Source organism: Episyrphus balteatus, chromosome 4 (assembly GCF_945859705.1).
Source record: "Episyrphus balteatus chromosome 4, idEpiBalt1.1, whole genome shotgun sequence".
Lineage (NCBI taxonomy): Eukaryota > Metazoa > Arthropoda > Insecta > Diptera > Syrphidae > Episyrphus > Episyrphus balteatus.
Window position 1 is genome coordinate 78,321,000 of NC_079137.1, and position 27,960 is coordinate 78,348,959.

The 27,960-nt window shown below is 31.8% G+C and overlaps 1 protein-coding gene across 6 annotated transcripts in view; it reads left to right on the forward strand.

The window, feature by feature from the left end:
• Nucleotides 1–27,960, forward strand: part of LOC129917979 (teneurin-m) — a 666,088-nt gene that overhangs the window by 164,121 nt on the left and 474,007 nt on the right. For 2 of the 6 annotated variants that reach the window (XM_055998253.1, XM_055998254.1), the window contains exon 1: nucleotides 17,450–18,566. The exons of the other annotated variants lie outside the window; for them this stretch is intronic. In XM_055998253.1, the coding sequence (XP_055854228.1) occupies nucleotides 18,539–18,566 (28 nt within the window). In that variant the 5' untranslated portion in view covers nucleotides 17,450–18,538. Of the gene's footprint in view, nucleotides 1–17,449; nucleotides 18,567–27,960 lie in introns of those variants that run through there. 6 annotated transcript variants of the gene reach the window in all.

A 27,960-nucleotide genomic window follows, 5' to 3' on the forward strand; every position in this document is an offset into this window, starting at 1 on the left:
TATGAGTTTTTCATTGACAATTTTGTCAACAAGAAGAAATTTACTCTTCTTCTTGTTGACTTTTTAACGTGGAATCATTTTGGGTAATGATGAGGAAGGGAATAAATTATTTCCGTAAAGATGGATTTGGGTCATTTAATTGTTTATTTGTGTTAGAAGAGCTGGTTACTTGCTTAGGGACTATTAATTCTTTTTGACAAAATTTTAGAATTGGATCCTTGGGCATATTTGGGCCTTTTTTCTGGTTCATTTTTATCTTGAGACAAGAAATTTAAAAACCCGACGAGTATTTTAAGAAATTCAATGAAACAAATATTTCTATAGCTTCATGTTGGGCGCCAGTTTAGTTTGAACAAATATCAAACATTTGTTTTAATTTAGTAAAATAAATTAAATCATTAAAACTGAACAAAATAGGTATGCCATACGTGGTAAGCAATTTTAACTAAAGGGTTCATGTTGGGCGCCATTTAACGTTGCCTATTAGTAACTCAATTTCAGAACAAACGTTGATTTTGCTAAAAAGAAATAAACGGTATAAATTAGTTTATTTTATTTGAAATAAGTGTTAGTTAGGGACCCATGTTGGGCGCCATTTAAAAATAAAAATTACTTTTTGAACCCGATTTCAAACATTGATATTAACCAAAACCCTACTTGGAAGTCCATTTATAGCGTTAGTGAGGTAAAAACTTCTACCCTAAAGATCAGGGCTCTCGGAAAAGTATTCAAAATTTTGTTGAAACTCGTAGATCTTCGCCGATATTTAGCCAAAAGTGTTAAATTTCACCAAAATTTTAATCGAAACCAATGAAACTCAGCCAGATTTGAGTCCTAATTCAGAATTCTTAGCTATATTTCAGTCAAAATTTGTAAATTATAACCAAGTTTTAGTCAACACTGGTGGATAAAATAAATAAATTCAAATGAAATGTACCAATTCTCCGCAAAATTTCACCCGATTTTAAATCATAGCTGCCAAATTTCAGCCTTAATTTATCTGAAACTGGTATATCTTAAATTATTTCTAGTCAAAACTGTCAAATTTCAGCCCAATTTTAATCGATAATAATGTTCAACTCAGACAAACTTTCTTCAGAAGTTTTAAATTCAAGCAAAATTTCAGTAGGATCTGGTGAATTACAGCTCAAATTAAGTCAGATCTGGCAAATTTTTAGCTGAACCAAAGTCAAAACCAATGAATATTTGCCAAATTTCATTAATAAATTAAAAATGAAATGAGTAAATTACATCGAATACTTGTCAAAATTGGTAAATCTTACCTGAATTTCAGTGAGAACTAAAAAAATCAATAGAATTGTAGTCAAAACTTCTAAATCTCAGCCCAATATCCACCAGAGCTTCTAGTTTTTTGCCAAATTTCAGTCGAAATTTGAAAATATCAGACTATTTTCAATATTGAATCTTATAAAAATGGACCAAACTTAAGATTTTCAAGCCAAATATCAGATTTCTGTGAATTTTAGTGAAAACTGGTTAATTTAAACAGATTTCCCATCTATGATCGCAAATCTCAATTAGATTTATAAGTTCATTATTTTAGTTCAAAAATTATACATCTTTGCCAGATTTCAGCCGAAAATGTAAAATTTCAAAAGAATTTCGGTAGAAATCAGTAAATTTAATCCAGATTTCAGTGAAATTTGATTTCAGAAAAATTTAAGTCCAAATTGGTCACAAATTTTAGCCGAAATTTGGTCGAAGATTGTGTATCTTTATCGATTTCGATAGCAGAATTTTCACAACAATCAAAAAAAATCACTTGATTTTCGTCTTGTTGAATTTAATAGCAATCGTGTTTATTCGTCGTTGATTAAAGTTAAATTTATAATTTTGTACCTGATTGATATCTCCTCCTTATAACTGAAGTTTATTTTTTAAATTCTCAAAATCTTAAACTGTCTTAAGTTTTCTTCAAAATGTTTAAGTTATTCCATTTGAGAGTCCTGTAAGTTTTTTAAACTCTTGAACAACAACAAAAAAAAAACTTCTTTTAAAAGGATGTTCCCTATCAAAAATTAAATCATTACTCTATCCCTTCAACTTGAACACAACAATCTAACAATACAAAAGCCTCTTCTTGTTGTATGTAACTTTTCGGTCAAGCCCTCTTATACATACATCCAACTTGCATTTAAACAGTGTTGTTACAAAAGTGTCAACTTCCTTAAGGGATTGGGGGAACTATAAATTCACTGCCCTAATAAAATCCAAACAAAAATCTCTACCCCCTAACTCCTTTCAAAAAATACAATGCATACAAATAAAACGACACAAAAGGACAACACTAAAACATAAAACAAACAAAATCACAAAACAAAACAAGAAAACAGAAAAAAAAAAAATCAAAATAAAATCACAATTGTCCTTCAGATATAACTAAAACATAAACGTCCTCCCGGGAAACATGGTCAAGAGTAGTCCTTGTCTCTACAACACAATATTCAAAAGCCCCTCTTCTACAGTAATTTAATTAAGAACTTACATATACATTGCACGATGAAGAAGAAGAAGAAGCATATAATAATACAAAGTCCCCACACCACATTAAATCCTTGCTCGTTTTATTTTCCATTGCCATTGCCATTGCGAGTGTGCCACAGTCCCCAATGTCCTTTTGGCCAGTGCGACTAAAATTTTGTGTGTGTATTCGTTCCAGTGACTGCTTAAAGCTAAGCAGAGGCAAATTCAAATATTTATGTGGACATTTGAGATTATCCTTTTCGTTGTATTGTCGTTGTCCTGTCCAGAGTAACGTGGCAATTGAATTGACCCTCGAAAAAAATGTCCTTTCTCGACTGTCTGAGGAAACTGTCAAAACACTACGCTCCAGCCGATAAGGAAAAGGATTATTAATCAAAGAATTTGACTTGCCATTATAAGCATATGTGTGCGAGGACGACGAAGGACATTCGATATCAATGAGACATATGTGCACGAAGGTGTCAAATATTTGCCCACGGATGGAAGAATTGAATATGTCAAACCCCTCGAATTAAAGGACTTCCCGGTGATTTCTTCAATACCGAAAAATTTGATGATGAACTTGTGTATGACTGAGTGGCTACTAATTTGCTATATAAAGTTGCAAGTCCTTTTGTCTGATGATGATTTTTTTTTTTCAATTTTTCTTTCTGTAAGTTTTGGTCCTGAATGGAAAATCCAAACCATAAATCCGTCAGTTTGGCGAACAATTAAAAATAAATCACTCTCCTGTGGTGAACTGGAACTTACTCTCTTTTTCATTTTAACCTCCTCCAAGTTGGTTTATGCACCCCCGCCCTTCAAGTCGCTTTGTGCAATGTTATTGCATCAGTACCATCTACCGCACATTGAAGGTCCTTGTTCAGCTATAAATGAGTCTGGGAGAGTAGGGAACTCTCGCCCACTCGATTATGGTTGAGATATTTTCTCGTTTCTTCGCCGTCGTTCGTTGTCGTCTGCGTTCGCAAGGAAAATCGTTCCCCGGAGCCACATAGATTTCTGGCCACTAAACAATTCTCTCTCTCTCTCACTCTCTTTCTCTCTCTCTCTCATTTTGAGTTCTTGGAGTTTTAAGAAATAAAGTTGTTCCTTGTTCGTTCGGAGGTTGTTGGGAGACCAAAGATGGAGACAGGCCAGAACGAAATCACGATTAAAAGTGTGATTATCCTTTGCAGGCAGCCGGGAGAGTTCGCCTCGCAGCGATGATAGACCCTTCCTAATCCTAGTCCTGCAGCACATCTTGATTGTTGGTATGAATCCAGTGCGAATCCTCCTGTGGCCATATGATGAAGATGTTGCCATAGAATCGTGCACATTCACCCGATGACAGTGATGTTGAATCATGAATTCATGCACCGCATAACCACGACGACAACGGCGAGTCCTTGATGTAGATCTCACCTAGGTATCATAACCTTTACATGCTCCTATACCGGCAGCGATATGCGATGCGGTCTTTACTCCACCACTCTCGGTCGTCAACGTTGTCGTCATAAGGCCTTATGTCCTTGTGTCCTCGTCGTCGTCGTCCTTCACATGGTCGTATACTGCTCCTGCTGCTGTTTCTTGTGTATAGTGTTGTGGACATAAACAAAACACATTGTCATATGCCCTGCGGGAGCATAAAAATAAGCTACAACCCGAGAGTAGTCGTCGTTGTCGGTCGTCCTTTGGATGACTTTCGGGACGTTATACACAGTCAGAGTCTACTGATAACCATGTCATCTCCTTTTATAGTGCCTTGTAAGTTTTGTCTAAACGGTTTTTTAAGGTTTCGTTATTTTTTTATTTATTTATTTTTTTTTTCTGGGGTAAAAGCGGTTTAGACGTGTTATGTGCAGCCTGGAGGTTTCTTTGTGTATATTGTTTTTTTTTTTTTGTTTAAGAGTTATGAACCTCTTTTGGTGTTTTTTTATAATTCAGTAAAGTTGACAATGCACGAAATGAAGGGAAAAAAATAACGTCAAGATTTATAGCTTGGCTGACCTAGTGCCTTAGATGAGTTAGATGCCTCAAGGTATTTGAAGATTGAAGTGGGCTATTATTGTTTAAAGTGCATTTTTGTAACTTATAGTTTGGAGCTATATGATATTCAAGCGTAGTGAAGTTGATGAATCTTTGAAGTGTTTTTATAAGCCTTTGGGGGGTTTTGTATACCTATTAAATGCAACCTTTAGGGTAATGTAATTTTCCAGTTAAAAGATTATAGAGATATAGCTTTGAAATAGAGTTCATCTATTTTTTTTTTTTTTAAGTGTCTCATAACTTTGAAGGTTAAACAAAACAGAAAAAAAAACAAAGTTTCGAGTGAAATTCGGTTGAGGTTAACCACAGTTCGACTGAAATTCGACCAAGATTTATTATTTTCGACTTAAATTCGGCTGCCATTTACCAGTTTTTCCGAAATTTGGCTGAAATTTACAAGATTTAATTAAAATTTGGCTACTACCCGAGTAAAAAAGGAGTTACGAGAGCCATACCATTTTTTTAAATACTTACAACTTAAAATCTAATAAAATTTACAAAGTTTCGTTAAATTTTGGCAGAAAATTACGATGTTTAACTGAAATTTTTTATGAGTTATGGCTTCTGATATTCTAGTTTCGACTGAAAATTGGCTGAAATCCGACCAAAATTTACCAGTTACCACTAAGATTCAATATTTACAAGTGTTTGCTAAAACTCCGCAGAGATTATAAAACTTCGTTGAAATTTAGGCTGAAAATCATCTGAAATTTTCAAATTTTGATTTAAAATTTTCTAAAATGTACACGTTTTGAATAAAATTCGACTGAGATTTGTAAATTTCGACAAAAATTTTGAAAAGATTTTCTGGCCTCCACCGAAATTCAGCTGAGATTAACAAGTTTAGTTTGAATTCGGCAGAGATTTATCAGCTTTGAGTGAAAGTCAGCTGAAATTTTCCAGTTTGAACTAAAATTTTGACGCGGTTTACAAATGAAATTTTGACTGTTTTTTTTTTAGATAAATTCAGCTTAGTATTTATTTTGACTGAAATTTGGCTATGATCTTCTAGATTCAACTGAAAATTATATGCGATTTATATGTATTGGCTAAAGTGTGACTAAAATTTACAGGTTATAACCGAGTTTTGACCAAAATTTCAAATTCGACAAACATTTCCTGGTTTTCATTGAAATTTGAAACATATTTAACAGTTTCAAGATAAATCCAGCTGATTTGTGTAATTTTCGGCTGAAATTTACATGTTTTGGCTAAAATTTACAAGATTCAACTTAAATTTGGCAGAAATTTCCGACTGAAATTTGGCAAAAAAAAAAAATATTTTTCATTAAAATCCAGTCTTAATTTGCCGATTTTGATTGAAATTCGCCTCAGATTAACCAGTTTCCGCCTAAATTTGGCGGAATTTAATATTTTCGACTTAAATTCGTCTGAAATTTGGTTTATATTTAATAAATTTTAGCTAAAAATCGTTAGGTATTTACCAGCTTTGAAATAAATCTTCAGTTTTTACTGTAATTTAGCTAAAATTAATAAGCTACAACTCACAAGGATTCACCTGTTTCATTGAATTGTTTATATGCATTATGCAAATTCATATAAACTCTTTAAAAATTGTTATATCGTTATATATCTTTTTAGTCCTCGTCCTTGGTCCTCGATGTGATTGATTTACGAGTATACAATTTACATTTAACAACATTCCGTACGACTTTCATTATAACTTCATTATAGAAAACGAACGGAATTGCATTGCATATCCTTGTAAGGTATATAAAGGCTATCATCGTGTCCATTTGCCGACTTTGATATAGCCAAGTTAAACGATTTTCGTCTTTAACACTTGAATGTGTATCAGTGTGTGTGTCTGTAAAGAGTTTAACTTCATTTCGTCGCAGTTTAACTTGGAATTTTCTTGTTTTTTTTTTTTTTTAAGTCCACTGTGTTGCATTTTATTTACCTATAGTTCAGCGCAAGAAGGTCAAAATACTGTATAATGTTCAACATGCACGTCATCATCATCATCCTGTTGAACAAAAAAGCTATTTTATATTGGTATGTACTTGTACTTGTATTGAGTGTGTGTGCAACTTACTACATAGCGAAGCGACTTTAATGTTTGTATTTTTTTTTTTTTTTTTTTAAGTTCCAAGTTTAATGGCCAAAAGTCAAAATGTATGTTCCAGCCATTATTCTCTTCATTGTGTTGTGTGGCTGATGCCACATGCGGTAGTGGTACAAAGAACCCTTTTTTTTTTGTTGTTGTTGTTATTTTGAAAAATCCTGCCTTGGGTGGTCCTGGATGGTTCCATATATGATGATGGTCAATTCAGGACAAAGGATGTTTAAGTTAAACATAAAAATATAAAAACATGAAATAATGACTTTTATTGGTATGTTCAGTTGTTGGTATAATTTTTATATCATACTTTGGACTAACTTGTTGACAAAAATATTTAGTGTTATTGTTTTTTTTTTTTTTTAAGCAATTTGTTGGTAAATATTATGTTAAAGTCTTATTGAACAAAAATGTTACGTTTTTCGATAGTTTTTGTTGTTGTTAATAACAATGTTTTCATCAATTTCACCTGTTATATGAAAAACTGAACTCATTCTGTGTAGATAATTTAGGAAAGTATGTAATCTATTGAAGAAAATACTGTGTTTTTAGTAGACCTATAAAAGGACTTACATACTTTGGGCTTTACTTTGATAAATAAAATCAGATTTTACTTTAATTTTAAGGGTTATATCTAATTGTAATTTTGAAAAAAATCAAATAATTTTTTTTTCATATTTTGAATTCAATAATTCGATTTTTTAAGCCACTTAAAAGTGTAAACATTCTTGTTAAGCCCCCATTTTGTCAAAAATCAACATTTTGGCTTTTCATTTCCTAGATCATTACCTGTATTGATCTATTTTGAAACAAATCCTTTATTTTTTTTTTTATTTTAAACATTTTGGATCAGAGATGTGTATCTTCCGAAATGGTAACGGAGTTACGAATAACAGAGTTACGCGCGACAGAGTTACGGCCGTCAAAGTTACGAGAAACCGAAGTTACGAAAAACTAGAGTTACGAATTCTAAAGTTATGTTAAGCTATGACATGTGATTTTTGGGTTGGCAACAATTGCGAGGAACGATATGGAATTATGGAAACATAAATAAGAGAATATCGATACGTTGGTGCAATATTAGTTGAACAAATAAGAAGTAAATTTCAATTATGTCCCCCAAACTTACATAAGTATACCTTTTTTGTGGAGCAATCTGTTTCCTAAATGAATATGTCTTGCGCGTTTGATTATTATAATTTTTCAATTTGCTACAAAATTAAGAACAAAAAACGAACTCTTAAAGATTTTCTTGATTTTTGGACCTCAAATATCTATTAAACGGTTAGATAAATGAAAAAAGTGTTTAAGGCCTTTTTTGTAGAGCGTTCAATTTTCTACAAGAATATGTAAAGAAATTTGCTAAAAAGTCGATTTAAAAAAAATGATTTTTTTTTAGTAGAAGCTTGATGTAAAAATGGAAAATTGCTAAGCGGAGGACCTTCCCATTAATATAAAGAGCTCATATTTGGTGTGTATATTCTAGAGGTGTCTAGAAATCGATTTTTCGGAGTACCAAATCAAAAAAAAAAAAAAATTTCAATTTTTTTTGACCCACCCTAATGTACATTTATTGTATGTATTTATTCAATAGAAAGCCTCTTCACAAAAAATTCACGAAAAAGCACGATTTTTTGCACTTATAACTAGATATACCTAACCCCTTAAAAGACAAATTCCATATATTAATGCTTTAACTAGGAGGAAACTTTAACTACACCGCAGTTGTGCGTCCAGCACTCACATACGGTTCACAATGTTGGACAATGTACAAAAAGTATGAGAGTAAGTTAACGGCAGCTGAGATGAAGATGCTTCGCATGACAGCAGGAGTAACAAAGCTTGATAGAATTAGAAGTACGAAGATCCGAGGAAGCCTTCATGTTAAAAATACCATCTCCCAAAAAATTGAACACGACCGACTCAGTTGGTATTGCCATGTTCAAAGGAGAGATCCTGAGAACCCCGTCAAAAAAGCAATATCATATAACGTTCCAACACGAAATAAAAAGAAAGGTAGGCCTAAAAACTCCTGGTACAAGCAAATGCAAAAACACCAGCATTCAGTTGGCCTCAGAAACGGAACAATACAAAACCGGGAGGCTTGCCGCCGATTTCTGAGGTCAACCCGGCGAACCCCACAGGCGGATCACTAGTGTGAAGCAGTAACGTGGGAAGGTTATGATCCCCTCGACATCGAGATCATAACAGCGCCGAGAAAAAAGGAAGAAGAAGAAGAAGAACTAGGAGGAAACAATAGTTAAACTCAACAAAACTGTTTTTTTTTTTTCAAATTTGTATAAGAACTGATTAAATTTTATAAAACAAAATTGGTCAGTCAAATTTCAATTTTAGGCATTATTTTTAAAAATTTGATTAAAACTTTTTTTGTGAGTAAATCACGATCTCATATGCTTTAAAATTCTATCAAAAAATTCAATCAAATGTTGAGTAAAATTATATTTTATTTGATTTTTAGCTAAAAATTTAAACTTAACTTAAAAATTTTAAGACCGAATGCGGAATCGTTATTTTCCCAAAACAGACTCAAAAGTAAAGAATTTTGAAATAAAAAATGAACAACGGTAACTGGCATAGAATTGTTTCCTTGATTACTAGGTTTTTTCCGAACTGAATTAACCGAATTTATTGACAATTACTATATAGCCATACTGTTAAATGTAAAAATAAGTCAAAAAGTCATTTTTTGTATTTTTCAAAACTATTTAAATATTTTTTAAATTAAGTTTTTCAAAACATGTCGATGAATTCTTTTGAATTTTTTTTTATGGTGTTAAATTATAATTTTTTGTGAATGGCAAACAAAACTCTATCTTGAAAAATGTTTGAAAATTTTTAATATACAAAACTATTGAAAAAAAAACCGTTCCTGAAATCAAAATTTTTTTTTTTTCAATTCTTTTTTGAACAAGAAAAAACAACGACATTTTTACCTACTTGCGACATATTTTTAAAGTTTTATTTTTTTAAACCATTTTTGTGTTGAAATTTATTATTTGAAATCTATAAAACTCTCAATCCAAAACTTTCTTTAACACCCGGCAAGTCTGATCTTTGCAGGAATATCGATTGGTAAAAAAGTAGTGTCAGTATCTTCCAACTTTGTTGTCAGAAATGTCTCCCAAAAAAAAATCGTTAGATAACACAGCCACACAAAAAAAATAGAAGTTCTGACCTGGAGTTGCGACTAGGTTTTTCACATAGTTTTTGGGTCGCTGAAGCCAAATCCGAAGTCCGTTTTGACCCATCACGTCAGGTTTTCCAGATAACCTAAAAAAAAATCTCTTTTTTTCTCTGATCTGAATGTGCAAATATGTTAATCAAATAGTTTTTGGATCGCTGAATCCAGATTTGAAGTCAATTTTGCTCTATCACGTCAGGTTTCTGAGATATCTTCAAAAAAATGTCAAAACCAAAAAAAAACAAAATTTCTTATCTGGGGTTGCGACTAGGTTTTTCATATAGTTTTTGGGTTGATTAAACCGAATCCGAAGTCTATTTTGCCGTATCACGTCAGGTTTTTGAGATATCTTCAAAAGATGTCAGATAAGAACTTTTTTTTTTAGTTTAGACATTTTTTTTTTAGAATATTTCAAAAACCTGACGTGATACGGCAAAACGGACTTTGGATTCGGTTTCAGCGACCCAAAAACTACAGGAAAAAGCTAGTCGCAACTCCAGGTCAGAACTTTTATATTTTTTGGTGTGGCTGTGTAATTTTTGAGAAATTTTTCAATTTCTTGAATAATCTTTTTTTAATTCCTCGGCATTTAGGAACATAAGTGATTGAAATTCTGAATTTTTAATATATTAAAGGTATTTTATGAAACTTATAAAAGTAATTTCGGTTATTTACCAGTCCATCCTATGATCTAAACTCGCTTACCATGAGTAATCTGTGATACCAAATGCTTTGGGATAAAGAGCTTCATTTCGTTTTCGTTGAAGATACTTATTTGTGTCCCACAACCAAAATAAAAAACTCCTATGACCTTGACAAACAATCTTTAACTTTTTGCTACAGACTTCATAAACTTAAGACTCTTAATAATCTAGTCCTTGAAAAAATGATCTCAAAAAAAATAAATTTTCTCGAAAATGCTCTGTTTATTGTCTCATTAACTAGCGAACTTTTTGAAGACTATCATCGTTAACTTTTTTTCCAATCTTCTATTCCCATCACTTACTTCACATAATTAACAACCATCGTCTACTGTAACTTTAAATCCTTCAATAAATAAAGTACACTCTTATCAAAAGAGATAAAAAGACGACACGGCTCTCACAAAAAAGCAATTTTCAGACTTAACAAAAAAAAAAAAAAAAAAGACTTGCCAAACTTTTTTTTTTCTTATTAACCAAAAAAATACAATTCTTGGAGATTTGTCTCCGAAACAAAAATTGCCATCAAATTCAAATATAAGAAACTTTTTCTCTCTTAACTTTGATAAAAAGAAAAATTTACCTTTAAAAGCTTATTATAGGTAATTCTACCTGGCCTACTAAATCCATACCCCAGATACCAAAATTTATCACCCAATGAAAAAGGACATTTATTCCTCAAACCTCTTTTTTACTAGGTAAGCACTTTTTCGGAAAGTCTCTTGCTCTCGAAAAAGGAGGTACCTACACTTACCTTCTTTTCAGTTCATTAAATCACATAAACGCGTCGCAATTTTTGCCAAAAATGTGTTCTATGACTGCCATTACAAAGTCATTTACCCTCAATTAAAGTAGGCTCCTGTATTTTGCAACAAAAATAAGTCTTTTTGATACTTTTTTTTTTTTGAGAGGAAGGAGGATAAAAATTCATGTTTGACAAAAAAAATCACACCGTCACCATTTTGTCTGCCAAAACAAATTGAGAACAAAAAAAATAGCAAAAGTCAACTTTTTTCATCTTTCAAGCCCCTCTAACTCCTCCTTTGACAAGAACAAGAAAACCCAGGGACGACAAAGAGTCAATGTTGTTTTTTTTTTTTTAACTTTGTTCCTTCAATTGTAGTCATCGTCGTCGTTAGACCCTGCAGGGGCCCCCATTCAGCCATCAGGCGTTAAATCCAAATTGCACAATAAAACCAAATTAGGATGAAATAAATTTACTACTGCACGACGCAAAAATTATCCTTTTCCATCCAACAACCAACTTTCTTTCCCTCCTCGTCCTTATTTTTTTTTTTTTTAACCATTTTCCAACACAAAATCTCTAGAGGTTTTCTTTTTTCTTTCTTGTAACGGTTTTTTTTTTTTTTTTGTTGGCTCGCGAGAAAATATAAGAGTGAAGCATGGAAACGCAGCACTTTACAAGGACGAGAGACATCATCGCATGCGGGCAAAAGGACGAAGGGAAAAGGAAGAGAATTTTTATTGCAATGTTTGCTCACTCAACGTTTATGATGATCACTTTAAGCCATTTTTATGGCCGCACATGAGTTATTTAAGGAGCCTCTTTTCGCTTTACACATACACACACACACACAGAAAGACAGACAAGAGACTTGGTATAGGTAAAAAGGATACTAAAGATCCCAGGAACCATTCACCAAGTCGAGTCGAGGAGTCAAACAGAAGAAAAAAAAAACCAACACACACATCTAAAAAGGAGCAATAAGGACGAAAAAAAAATTGTATAGAAATGTATCCTCCTAGGTGAACAACGAGACACTTTGGAGCGCATCATCATGAATTTGCACAGAAGCCAAGCGACAGACGATGGTAGTTGTGCAGCAAGGATATATTTATACACACAAAGTCACCCACCCACAACTGATCTATGGTGGGTAAAAATATCAACAGGAATCCAGGCGAGAAGAAAATAAAAAGGACCTCTAAGCTTGCAATTGCAGTGTGAAGAATATAATTAACAAGATTGTCGCCCACACTTGTCTCTCCTCCCTCTGAGAGGGTGTATATGAAGAAAAGAGAAACATTTACATATCTCACCCAAGCCAAGGATAAGAGGGTTATTATTAATGTGGATAGCGAACGAAGCTGCTTCTGGCTTTTGCTATATAGCGAGTGTGATATCCCAATGAATATCTACATAAATCCTTTTGGAAATGGCTTAGGCGGCGGCGGGCTGCAACAGGAGCGACATAGACTCCCGACTAAGAGTTAGAGTCACTAGAGTGTGACTCCTTCTCCCATTGCGAGGCACTGGCACACACAGTCTGGTGCATATCCTTGTTGCATTTTCTTTCTTTTTTTTGTCCTTTATTTTCTCAAAATTTATGATTATTCTGTTTTTTTTATTTGTTGTTTCTTGTTGTTGTCGGTCCTTTTTTTTTATGATGGTGAAAGTGTACACATATAATGATATCTCTCATAGGCAAAAAAAGAAGACGCAACGGACTAGGACTATGACTACGACGATGGTAAGAATATGCACTTCTTTCTACTTGTGTATACATATTTTGTTGTTGTTTTTGTTTAAGGACAACAAGATATAAATAGGATTTTGTTCTTTGAATGTTTGGGCTAGAACCGCTATCCTACTTTCCTCTTACTCCTGAGCTACTCTTTGCCATTAGAGGCAGCTATAAAAAGAGGGCCAAGGACCGTTTATAAAAAATAAAATAAAAAGAAATTGAGAAGTGCCTGGATCGACTTTGAAGACTGGGTTTGTACGTTTAAACAAAGACCGTAGACATGGGGAGTCTTCTAAGTTTGAGGAGGGGGCTAAGGTCTTTCTGCAAGGTCGGACTGTTCTGTCTGTCGTCAGCAACTTTAATTCAAAATGTGAAAAAAAAGTCCCAGCCCGGGCGCCAGTTAAGTGTCACCATTTTTTTTTTTTTTTGTGGATCTTTCATTGAATGGAGAAGTGTGTGGATCAACAGGGGCACTGAAGTGCATTTAAATAAAAGCAATAGGCAAAGGTCATTGAAGGTTTTGAGGGGGGTGGGGCAATTCAAGGACTCTGACTCCTGGAAAGTTGATTTCAACCTGTCCTTATTAAGTTCAATTTAAAAAAAAGTTTCTGCAAAAGTAATTTCAAGTTTAATAAAATCAAAAAAACAGATTCGAAAAAAAGTCTCTGCTCGGGCGCCAGTTAAGAAGGTGTTAATTTGTATCGATATTAAGACCATAGCTATTTTTTTGTGTATCTCATAACATGAAAGATATTAGTAAGATATATTTCTTGGTGTTGAATTTAATTTAAAGAAAATAGTTTTGGCCCGGGCGCCAGTTCAAATTGCGGTATCTCATACTGATGTTCAGTTTTATCCCTAAGAAAACAACAAATTATGAAATAATTATATTTACAAAAAGATAATGTCTTCAAAAAATGGAGGGACTTTCATTGGGCGCCACTTAGAATTTAATTATTTGATCAATTTTTAACAAATTCGATCTATTTTACTTAGGATACTTACGACGTTACTTTTAATAAGTAGGTAAGTGTTTGTTTTCTGTTTGTTGTTGTTTTATTAGTTACGGCCCTGCCTTCATATATAACTTTTAACTTTGGGTTAAGCGAACGAAATATTCTGTCTGAAGTGGTTCTTTTTTCTACAAAGGCAAAAAAATAAAAACAGATACCCATTTCAAAGAGTATGAGGTCCTTACTTAAGTTTTTTTTTTTTGCTTGTGTAAATGTGTGTGTGATAAACTTTTGTACACAATCTGAGCTCTCCATGCAAATTACATAAATTCTTACACCACAGGGCCTATAACTTCGTTAAGGTGTAAATGGAGGAAAAAAACAGAATTAATAGGGAGAAAAACGACTAAAGTTATTAAGTTGTTAAAAAATAACATGTGCAATGTGCATAAGGAAGATAAAATAATTAAATAGGAAGATTTTTTAGCATTAATCCAGGTAGCTACCAAAAGGAACCTATATCTAGCTAAGAGATAAATGGTAGGAGTTTTAAGTCTTAGGAACTTAGGAACTTTATAAGATTTTACATATAATTATGATTTGGAATCACACTCACAACCTTATTTAATGTAGATAAATAATACACAGTATTTCAGAAACTTATAGGAGCTTAGAATGTGGTTCAGTACCTATTCAATTGAGAGTATCTTAGTTGACTCTTTCTCAAGCCGAACCAGTAACAATCTGCTTTAAATATTAATTTTTAAATCAAAATACAAAAAAAAAAAAACCGTACCCGGGCGCCACTTTTTTAATTTTTTTTTATATTTATTTAAACTGCTATGGTAAAACTATGTTTTCCTTAACACAAAGATGAATGATTAGGAAAATTTAGTGAAATTCACAAAACATTGTTTAAATAAATAAAAAAATTCCTTTCTGGGCGCCATTTTTTTGATAATTAGGTAGAAGTTTGTCATGTTTTAACTCTCAACTTTTCTTTGAGATAGTATGAATTTTATTTACATCTAAATTGATCCAAATAAAGGTTCTGGAAAGTACCTTGAATCAACAAAAATGAGTCACAAACAATGAGAAAAATGACCAAAAAAGCTGCCCGGGCGCCACTTACTCGCATATTTTTCATCAAATGTATCATCTTCATCAGTTTATCCCTTCAAAGCATTTTACTTCCACTATATTAATCAATGAATATTTCAAGTACATCCAACAAGACGTTGTGCTTGCTATTTTGCAGAGCAATTTTCATACTCGGCTCGTGCTCCAATTAATGTTTTTTTTTTGTCGAATTGAAATAAGATTAAAAAAATTATACAATTTAAGGCTTAAAACTTAATGCACACAATTGTTTATTAAATATCAATGACGACAGGCGAGAGTTCTATGTTTAAACATTTTTTGGAACAAGGGCAATGAATGGGCGCCATTTGACAATTTTTGTAGATTTTTCGCTATACGATGTTGAGGTAAACTTATTCTTACGGCCATATTATTCAATAGTTTAAAAAATACATCTAGATGTAAAATTTTTAAATGTCAAAAATAAGTCCAAATCCAAAATAGTTATCCCGATTTTAACTATGAAAATAGCTGAAAAATAGTTAAAAATGACTATTTTTTTCTCTGTGTGTTAGTGAATATTATGGATTTGGATGTATTTTTGACATTACAATTTCTTTACATCCAGATGTATTTTTTTAACTAGTGAATAATATGGCCGTTAGGCACTTTTTCTTTTTTGTATTTCGTGTCTTAATGATTGAAATGGTGCAAAATTCTTTAAATTCAAAGTTCTCTTCACAGGCTCCAGTTTATAAAATTTTGATTTTTATCAAGCTGATTTCTTATTTAAACAAATAAAATCTTATAAACTAAATCGCATACATTTTAAGAAAATTTTTAACCCGGGCGCCAGTTATTTTTTTTTTTTTTAGGCCAAGTGAATCAAACTGAAATAAAAAACAATGTTTCTTGACCTGCTATCACTGAAGAGTATTGAAAAAGAAAATATTCCAATTAATAAAAAAAAATCATCCCGGGCGCCATTTTGAGACATTTTTTGTAATTAAATTATAAGCCCAAATCAAGAACATAAAAAATCTACATAAATTCTTTTTTTACTGTTTCTTTTACTGTTTCCTTTGAACGTCTAATTTTTTCTACTTAACATGAAATTAAATAATTCTACAAGAATAATTGCAGAAGTGCATTTTGTAAGTATTTCTGTGCTATTTGTGATATGAATTCGGGCTCCCAATTTATCAAAATCTCTTTTATAAAATAAAAATAAAAATTCTTTAAACATTTTTGAAATCAATTTTCCAAGCTCATTTTCTTGATCATGATCTCAATCAGAAATTCAATCCTTAACCTTTTTAAATCCTTTTTGGTTTCAAAGTCAAAAATCATTGTCCCTTTCCACATATAAAAACAAAAACACAAAAATACCTCAAAATCCCTATCATACTTATAAAAGTTTTTCACATGAAACTGTGACTTTTGAAGTAGTCAAACACTGAAAATGAAAAAGCTTCAAATTTCCCTTCAAGCTCTATCCTACTATAACAGAAAAATACACCGAAATTCACAAGAACCGATTTAGAAATATATGGAAGGCGACAAAAGTCCCTAGAGGCATTTAAAGCATCATCATTATTATCATCATCAACGCACCACCATTTAAATGTAGGGATAAAGCTTTTATTTTTAAATTAGTTATCTTCTCCCTATTTTAGGGAAGCTTGCAAAATTTTCCAAAGAGAGAGAATAAACTTTGAGGGAATATTATTATTCTCTCATTCTCTTTCTGGAATAAGTGAAGCTTTTACAGGGGAAACTTTCGTTAATTATAGGGGCTTTGTGAGAGATTCTGCGCAAATAAGCTTTACCCTCTTGGTTCTCATTAAGCTTCCAAAGCTTTTTTTTATGTTCAAAATTCCAATGAACATAATCCTCTCGAATGCATTGGAATTTCACAAAACTTTATAATCCAGGACAATAAAAGCACACACAAGGTACTTATACTCAAAAACTCCCATTCATATCAACCATAAAGTGCGAGAGAGGTATTATAATGCATGAAAAGTCGAGAGCTTTTTCCGGGATTCCTGGGAAATTTTTCTCTCAATCTCTCTCTCTCGCTAAAAACTCCATTTCAAAAAGGGGATCCATCTATTTTTTTTCGAAAGGCTCAATTTTGTGTTCCAAACTTCAATGCATACATTTTATAGAGGTAATGTCCTGGAATTTTCAACCATCTCTCACAATTTCGAGAAATGCAAGGATATAATGAATAAGGAAACTATTTGCAAAAAAAAAATTTAAAAAAATATATATATTTTGGCAACAGCATTTCCGGTACATATACATTTGTCTCCTTCCAGCGCATGACGTTTCTGCATCCTGTCTCATCCATACCTAGGCAAAAATATCATATCCAAAAGAGAAAACCCGAAAAACGACGACGGTAATTTTCGCATCCTTTACGGATTTGCAAGGAAAATTTTCAGTCGACCAGTGTTGTTCGTTCGCCCGTCAGTTTTCGCAAACCTTCGAACGTTTTTATTTTTTATTTAAATAAATCAATAAATTAAAATTTATATAAAAAAAAAAAGTGGCAAGGACCAGAAAAAAATAATATAAAAATTTCAAAAAAGGATAAAAAATCCTTAAAAAAATCTTGAAAAAAGTGTATCCTTTGAAAAAAAAAAAGTAGAAAAATCCGATAGAACTTTTTATCGCGCGATGAAAAAAAAACAATAAACTGAAATAAAAGTTTCAAATCTAAAATGGTGGTTTAAAAAGGATTCAACACTAAAGTGTATACGAAGAAGTTATAAAACGAAGTAACGACGAAAAAAAAAAAACCGAATCAGGACGAAATTGACGAGGAAAATAAATAAAATTAAAGCTGGAACAATCCAAATGGGATTTCTTCTTCTTCTACTTCGCATGTAGGAAATCTCATTTCCTGTCTCAATCTTTATCTATATGTGTGTGTTTGTGTGTGTGTGGTGAAGAAGCAATAGATTCTCGTACGTGATAATATACTCTGAGCTGAGCGTGTGTATGGTTGTCATTCAAGTGTGACAGAGACAAGACGAGGAAAGCACAAAAAAAAGGACATTTTTTTGCCTGTTGTCGATGGTCCACACAACGACACGACGACTGAATATGCAGATTTTAGTGTTTTTCTTTTTTGAGACTTGATCCTTGAAGTCTTGAGGAATTATTTATGTGGGTTTTTTTTATAAAATTTATGATGTCGCGTTTTAATTTCGAAAGGAAAAAGTCTACAAACGTGGGCTGAAGAAAAGTCTACTAGACACCATCTGTGTCCTGATCCTTTGAAAAAGAAAAAATATATGAATACTTTCAAAAATACAGACATCCTTGAACTAGATTTTTTTGAAAAACCGGGTTTTTGACCGTTTTTTTTCGGTTCGGTATTCAGATCCTTGAGACTTGTACCCTTTTTGTTTAGTTTTTTTTTGGTGAAATATTTTATGTGAACTTAGGTCGCCGAAAAGGGATTTTTAAAATCAAGACGCTTGTATCCTGGATAAATGTACTATGCAATTGACAGTCCAGAAGGTAAGGACTTATTTTTTTTTTTTATTAAAATAGAAAAAAAAAACCATACGCTTTATGCCAGTTTGAAAACACCACACACTTTTTTAACAGATACACTGCTTGTTTCTCACATCCCCTTGCCTTCCCGAAATTTATATTTAAGTTTGGAATGAATGGGAGAAAGTTGGGGGGTCGGGGATATAGACTAAAACCTCAGAATCCTGAGCTTAAAAGCTGTCTCAACAAATTATTGAATCGCTTTCATTAATTTGCTGCTACTTCTCATACTCACCCTTGGGATGTTGAGATAGGTCCTTGGTTTGTTGCAGGGACAACGATGAAGGAACGTGCTATGCATGCAACTTGATGGGTGGAAAGGATGCGCGCATCATTGAGAGGGTGGCCAAGGGATAGGACAGGGCTTGAGTTAAGAGGGGGGAAGGTTGCAGGAGGAGTCGTCTCTTCGATGGCTGATGGAATTTTAATCAATCTCTGTGTGTACGCGCGAGAAAACGTTTCGTTCATTTATTATTTAATAAAATATTGCTCAAGCTCCTTTGGGGGTCCGCAAAAGAGAGAGAGTGATGAGGGGGGAGGGGGATTGGTTGATGGAAAGTTCGAGGATATAATGATGATGCTGCTGTGTCGTTGTGTATATGCTTGGTGGTTGACGTTTGATATACAAGAAATGCATTCTCTTTAGTTGCACTTTACCCCACCAGAGGGCGCAGTAGGGGTGGTTTGGTTGGGGGTAGATTTTCAGATTCAACATTGAGAGTGAGATTGATGTTTGTCTATCTATCTTGTCGTTTGGCCTTGTTTAAGATCAAATGATGATGACGCAGGAATAGATGGGATTAGCTGATGGAATGCAAGAATATCAGTTTGCTTGCTCTCTCTGTGGGGTTGGTTGGTAGAAGATGTGTCAATGCGACGAGAAGCAAGCAGACGTTTTTGTTTTTTTTTTTCTTCATCATCATCTTTATATCGTCATTCTTCACCTTACTTTAATACCTCATGCAACTTCATCTTGATAATGGAATTTATATATAGAATTTACGTCTATCTCTATATACTCTCTTGTGTTATATACAGGGTGTCCCAAAAGTAATGGATCAAACGAAATATGCAGATAGGCCAACTTTAGGGCTCTCAGAATTTAGTAACTTGTTCATCCCAAATCCTTACGGTTTTCAATTTAATGCAGTTTTTGTGAATTATCGAAAAATCTCGGCTTTGCAACAGTATTTTGCTTCCTCCGGTCATAATTGATTTTTGTTTTTTACAATTCTTTCACTAAAACATTGGTTAATAAGAATAAATAATTATTTAATCAAAATATTTTTTATTTCATACGCCATTTTGCTGCAAATTAATTAACAGTTCCATGTTTTATAAAAACTCAATTACTTAATTTTTTTTCAGAGCAACACACTGCAAAAAATTTGTATGGTGTGACACAGGTTAATTATTTTAAAAACTTGCCGTGTTATTGCACTTTTCAAAAATGTATAAAAGTTTCCAAACTTGAAGTTAGAACAAAAGATATTACAATTTTAATGCAACAAAACAGGCCTTTTCAGAGAAAAATAACAAAGAAAAATAAACACATTTCCTCGACTGTTGTTTGTTTATTTCTTTTTGAATAAAAGCCTCGATTTTTGTTTGTTATTTTGCTCGGAAAACCCCTGTTTTTTTGCATTAAAATTGTAATATCTTTCGTTCTAATTTGAACTTTGGAAATTTTTATACATTTTTGAAAAGTGCAATAACACGGCAAGTTTTTAAAATAATAAACCAGTATCACACCATACAATTTTTTTTCGGGATGTTCCTCTCAAATAAAAGTAAGAAATTGAGTTTTTATAAAACATGGAACTGTTACATAATTTGCAGCAAAATGGCGTATGAAATAAAAAATATTTTGATTAAATAATTATTTCTTATTATTAGGCAATGTTTTAGTGAAAGAATTGTAAAAAACAAAAATCAATTATGAGCGGAGGAAGCAAAATACTGTTGCAAAGTCGAGATTTTTCGATAATTCACAAAAACTGCATTAAATTGAAAACCGTAAGGATTTGGGATGAACAAGTTACCAAATTCTGAGAACCCTAAAGTTGGCCTATCTGCATATTTCGTTTGATCCATTACTTTTGGGACACCCTGTATATTTTATTATCCTTGACTGTCTTATATAGAGAGAGAAGGAGTTTTGTGTTCTTTATTATCTTTTTTTCACATTGAATTGAGGAAAACTTTACTCATTCAAGGAGCAATTTAACGTTTTGTGGAAATTTATGAAACTTTTGATGTTTGAAGAACCTTTAAAAAGGATATAAGGTACTTTTCGTACCAAGGAATTGTGTCTGTTTATTAGGTAATTGCTTATTGTGTATCGATTTTAAAGTGGATTTTATGATAAGTTCCATTAAAATAAGCTTATAATAAAGTCATTTTTGAAGAAGAGAGTATAAGTAAGTTCAAAAAGGAGGGCATATTTGAAATGAAATGAAATGAAGCAAGGAATTTTGCAGGTGGTAAAATGTTTATTGTGATGAGGTGGTAAGGTTATAACTGTGTGTTTGGATTTCAATTTTAATACGATATAAAGAGAATTTTGTAATTGTTTGCATTATTATTAGGGTGAAATAAGAACTAGGTTTTAAAGGCTTATAAGTCCACAAAGTAACACAAAAAGCATTTTAATTTCACTAAATTCTAATAAAACAGAATTCTAAACTTCTTTTAAACTTATTTTTGCTTATAATTATTATTTAATTGTGATTATTATTGATAGTAAATAATTTAACACAATCGTTGAATAAGAGGCTTTTAAAAAAAATCTCTTAAATACTTCAAACATACACTGAGGGAAAAAATAATTTGAAGTTGAAACGTCGTTGTTTCAAAGATGAACTACTTCGTTCTATATGACTTTAAGATACGAAACCATCAAAAATTAACCTTTTTTCCACGTTTATTTTAAAATGACCATCTTCAACGCAAAATCATTCCGAATAATATTTAAATCAATGTGGTTTTCATTGATTATACGTTGTTTTATGGTGGCTTTTCCCTCAGTGTAGTTTTAAAGAAGCTTTAGCGAAGTTAAACCCCCTTAAAATCAACTATTCAAAGTTTGAGAAAAATATTACATGTGCAAGCTAAATTAATATAGCTAGGTTAAGAAATATAGAAATCGAACTAAAAATTGTCAACATCAAGATGACAAAGACAATTGAAAACACAAAATTATAGGTTATGAAAATCTGTTGCTATAATAATGTAGAGGGTCCAACTAACAATTTTTCTTCTTTAAGGCCTTATAAAAACTAATGCAGTACGTTTTAAAGTTTAGCTGTGTAAAAGTAACCTTTTAAAGTCTTAAAAAATTTCAAACAATTTTGATTTTTGACGAATAGCTGTGTAGTCAGCTGAAGCTGTAATTCATGCACAATTCTCCAATTCTCCACATTTTTAAGATCTTAGCGAAGTCTTTCAGAAGTTCTTCCCTCACCTGTCAACATCAATTAAGACTTTGATTTAAACTTTAAAACAATTTTAAATAATTTTCAATTAAAGTTATGATAACTTAACAAAACTGGTTCTGATAAAATTTGGGAAGTAAATTTTAGATCAAACGGGCGCAAGGAATCCATAAAAAGCTTGTTAATATTTTAGGCGAAAAGGTTTTGAATTATGTGCTAGAAATAGAAAGGTATCAAAACAGCTGACATACATTTTGACAAAAATTGGTGAAAAAAAATTTAATTTGTCATAACAACTCAGAATCTAAGGAGGCTAGAAAACAATTTTGAGGAAAAGGGTGTTTCTTTTTGTGAAGAAGAAGAAATTAAGAATAACTAGAAAAAAAAAACTGTGACAGTAATGATACCGCAAAGAAAAATTGGTAAAAAGAATTCATTAACGACATAAACCAAGAATCTAAGCAATCTCTTGAAAATTTTAGGTGAAAAAGTGTGTTTTTCTTGTTAGGGAAATAAGAACAATCCACGATATTAACCCCAAAACAAACAATGGTATACGTGGGCACTGTTTTAACTGGGAAACCGACGAAGTTACAAATGCCAGAGTTACGGGCGACAGAGTTACGAGCGTCAAAATTACGCGAAACCGAAGTTTATGAAGACTCTTTATTCTTTATTAATATCTCAAATACAATGTTACAACCCAAATTTATAATTCATTTTCCTAATTTTTCAAACATAAAAACACCTTTTTTATCAATGGTTTCAATTAAAATGAAACCTAATTGCTAAAGTTTTTTATACCTTAGTTTTTTTAAATGACTAAATTTCACCTTAAAAAATCTTTAACTATGAAATAAATGTATAAACTTGATTTATTCACAATTCTTATTTCAAAAATATAGTCAATACAGTTAAAACGAAATGGTAACGGAGTTACGAATAACAGAGTTACGCGCGACAGAGTTACGGCCGTCAAAGTTACGCTAAACCGAAGTTACGAAAAACTAGAGTTACGAATTCTAAAATTATGTTAAGCTATGACATGTGATTTTTGGGTTGGCAACAATTGCAAAGAACGATATGGAATTATGGAAATACAAATAAGAGATTAACGTTTTTCTCATTGGTCAGAACTAAATGAGTAAAGCGAAAATGGGTGTTATTTAATCTTGTAAAATTTTGATTGGATAGGTATAGATATACATATATTGTTTTGTTTTTGTGAGAAGATCGCAAAAACGTTGAAATAGAAAAAAAACATGTGTATACTTATGTAAGTTTGGGGGACATAATTGAAATTAACTTCTTATTTGTCCAACTAATATTGCACCTACGTATCGATATTCTCTTATTTATGTTTCCATAACTCCATATCGTTCTTCGCAATTGTTGACAACCCAAAAATCACATGTCATAGCTTAACATAACATTAGAATTCGTAACTCTAGTTTTTCGTAACTTCGGTTTAGCGTAACTTTGACGGCCGTAACTCTGTCGCGCGTAACTCTGTTATTCGTAACTCCGTTACCATTTCGTTTTAACTGTATTGACTATATTTTTGAAATAAGAATTGTAAATAAATCAAGTTTATACATTTATATCATAGTTAAAGATTTTTTAAGGTGAAATTTAGTCATTTAAAAAAAACTGAGGTATACAAAACTTTAGCAATTAGGTATCATTTTAATTGAAACCATTGATAAAAAAGGTGTTTTTCTGTTTGAAAAATTAGGAAAATGAAGAGATAGCATTATAAATTTGGGTTGTAACATTGTATTTGAGATATTAATCAAGAATAAAGAGTCTTCATAAACTTGGGTAAAAGGGTGTTTTTTTAAGAGAAAATTCTGTAATAAGTTCCAAAAAAATTTAGTGCTTATGCGTTCTATTTTTAATTTTGCTGAAAGAAAAAAAAAATTAAAAAAATATAGGTACAGTTTCCGTTCAAAATTTCTACATTTTATTTGCTCAAAAAAACACCCATTCATCCCAAATAATTGTATGATCTCCATAAAAACTTCAATTCTAGCCAAGCTTTTATCCAAAGATTCATTTTATTTTTGGTTTCGTTGACAAATTGAACGTAGTGTTAGTATAAAGGCTTACATGATTTTTATGATCTCTCCATCTTCTGCGAAATCTTGAAACAAAATTTCTGCCTAACAATCTTAAATCTTTTTTTCTCTTAAAAGAAGTATACCAAAAAACCCTTCATGGTTAATAGAAATTAGCACTTTATACTAAGTTCATGAAACAAAAACTCAACACTTTGTTCCAAAAAATCCATTTAAAACTCTCCAAAATTTGTTGATGTCTAGTTTTTTATGCTTTTTAGGTCTTAAGAAAAAAATAACTCATAAACAGAGTAAAAGTGAATGTTAAGCTTAACGACGACAATGAAGTGTATACTATTTACCTGAGTTTTGATATTTTCAAAGCTTATATTTCGGCTCATTAAATTTTGAGAAGTTTTGGTTGAGGTTGTTAATTTATAATTGTATTCAGAAAAACTTAGAAACTATACATAGACTACATTTCTCTGAAATTTGGTCAATGCCTTTAAAATAAATACAAATTATATCAATTTTGCCTCAAGCTTTGAAAAACACTCCTAACGACTGGATCATCAGACATTTATTGATTTGAAATTCAAAACAGTAACATGCACTTTTCTTTGAATCCATTTATTTAATCAAAATTTATCGGTACCTTTTTGAAGTTCATCTAACAAAGTCTCATAAAAATATGATGTCACCAAAAAACTAATAACATGTAACTTTCAAAAACATGCTTTATGTCTTCAATTCGATAGACCCCCTAACCACCAATAACTAACTATGACTTGACCACTAATCAACTATCAAACATTTTGTTTGTCACAATTTCCAATCGTGAAGCACGTTTGCCTGGTTAACATGATTCACCCCAAACTTGGTCGCCGCAGCAATGCATTGTCATTCATACAAAGTACCTGCTTCACTGACCGCATACAATACAATAGTACAAAAAAATGTCTTTTTTATCGACGTACATGATCGATGATATCAGATCGTTATGACCGCCCAAGTGGCTTTATAACAAAAAAAAACTCAATTCGGCACATATTCCAATCCAACGCCCACCATAAATTAAATTCCAAGTTAGTCCGAAATGTTATTTCTATTGTTCTTGCCAATTTTTTTGGATCGTTGTCAATGACTTGAATTAAAGTTGAAAGCTTGTAATTTAAATTCGTCTTTTGTCGACTTTCTTCTTTGCATGTTTTGCATACAAATCAGATCAGATAAGGTGTGTGATCACTTGAATCACATCACTTTTAAAAAAGTAAAGTGACTAATGTCGCATCTTGAGTCATTCCATTCGCGAGAAAATTAAATTTTCTTTCTATTCTTTCAGCAGTTTGGAGTCGTCGAGAAGAACTCTTGAGAGTGTTTGGAAGAAAACAAAAAAAAAAGAGTATTGTTTTGTTTACTTTTTCTTGCAACAATGGAAGATTTAATTTAAGTCCTTAGCAAAGTGTTTTATGCTCAAGGAAATTCCCACAGCAGTGCAAAATAGTTGTTGTTGGTTCTGAAAAAGAAAATGATTGCTTTAGCAATTCTCCTTGTTTGTTGGAACTCGGGGTCCATGAATAAAAGGAGAATTGTTCTACTTCTTCAATAATAAGGAAGAATAAGGAAGAATTGTGGCAGAGAGTGTTGTAGAAGAGATATATAGCTTGTTCCTGTGTGTGCGGCGTAATAGTTAGAAGAAAAGCGAAATATTTGAGACAATTCAAAGTCCTGGACACGTAGCATTTCTGCGGGGTACCATATTCTTTAGTTGTGGTGATGGGCGATGTGGTGGCAGCACTTAAAGAAAAAAGGATTCTTTTCCTTTTTCTTCACCACGAAAAATGAAACAAAAAAAAAAAAAAAACAAAAAAACTTGAAAGAATTGCAAAATTTTTTTTCTTTTTTTTTTTTTTATCTTCAGTTTTTGAAGAAACATACACGACTGAGCACACAATACATCATTATCAAACGGATTTTCGAGGATATTTCTTCTGGCTCTTGAACGACTGCAACAAATGCTGCTGTTGCAACTTTATAGCGCTTCTTTTTTTATAGTAGCGTGTGTTATGTCCTTTTTTTTTTGCTTTTTTCCAAGCCTGATGTTAGTTTTTCTTCGTTTTTCATTTTTTTGTTGATGAAGAAGAAAGAAAGAAAAAGAAGTTTTTCTTTTATTTATTTCACTCTCTTTGTGGCATTTATCATATAAGTATTTTTATTGTGTGTTGCAGCAGAAGTCTTTCGTTTTATATGTGTTGCACTTTTAGTGTTTGTTTCTTTTTTTTTATTTTATTTGTTGTTGTTTTGTGAGTCTTCCTTGAGGATATATAGAATTCAGAATTCGTCCTCGCCAGAATGAATGAATAGAAAAAAAATGAGATGTGGAAATCGTCATTTAGGAATAAAGCTAACACAATTCAACAAGAGAAGAGCATACATACAAAAAATAACAACAAAAAAGACTGAAGACTGCTAAAGAACCAAGACACATAGAAAAAAAAAGAAGAGGACCACTAACCGCTCTCTCCTGGCTGCATAAAAGGAGTAAAATATTAAGTGGTTACGACGAAAAGTCCTGTTTTTTTTTTTTTATTTTCATTATATTTTCAGTCTTTTTCTTTAGTCCTTTGACTAGACTTAAACTTTCTTTCTATATGTAGGTTTATGTGTTTAAAGGAAAAATAGTGCTTTGAGGAGGATATATCTAGCTTTTGTTTTATTTAATAAATATGTGTTGAGGATAAGATTATCACATGTTTTGTTTTGGTGTTTTATTTTGTAACTATAAGAGGAAATGGGTTGCAACAAACAACTGCAGAAAGAATAGAGAGTTCATTGTTGTTGTTGTGTCAGTCTACTTTTCTATTATATTAAAAAGGTATTCAGTTTAGACAGCAATTTAGTTAGTTTAGTTAACTACTTCCTGGGACTTTGTTTTTTAAACCTTTAGTCATTTTTAACCCCCGGTTTAATAGATACGGCTTAAATATAATTCCGCTTAGTTGCTTTAAAAATAAGCATACAAGTTAAGGATTTATACATTTTTCATTAAAAAATCAAGTTAAATCAACCAGAAGTCAATCAGTTATCATATTAAAATTTTGGCATGATTGTATTAAAGTTCTAACCAGATACATTTCTAAATTAATTTAATTTTAATATTGATATATATTAAGCTTTAATGAAAGTGTTAAACATATCCGTCAACAAGATACTGTAAATTCTACAATGATATCTTGTGAAATCTACATGATACTTGGTCAAATTAATACTTTTTTCATTTTAAAGTTGCATGGAATCATTTTAAATTAACATGATCCATTTTAAAATTAAAAACACTCCCAAATTGAAAGTATGTAGGTACCTAATATCAACTTATTGTAAGCTATCATGTTGTTTAACGTTAGTAGCGAATTGCAAAATTACCAATTAACAATTTAAATTGTTCCAAATTGTTTAAACATCAGAAGCTATAGACTATGTGAACCCAAATCCTTGTTTGTTTTCAAACATGTCTGGTTCAATTACCCAAGGTAAGCCCACGATAGCTCAAGATTTTTTTTTTTTTTTTTCTTTACCCCACCCTTAGTTATACACCCAGGGGAAAAGCCACCATAAAACAACGTAAAATCAATGAAAACCGCATTGATTTAACTATTAAGTATTCGGAATGATTTTGCGTTGAAGATCATTTTAACATCAACGTGGAAATAAGGTTAATTTTGTGAGGTTTTTTTATTTAAAGCAACATTATTTCAAAGCAGTTCATCTTTGAATCAAAGACGTTTTAACTTCAATTTATTTTTTCCCTCAGTGTAAAATTGTACGGAATTATTTTTTTCATCTGGAAAATCACAAAAAAAAAATGTT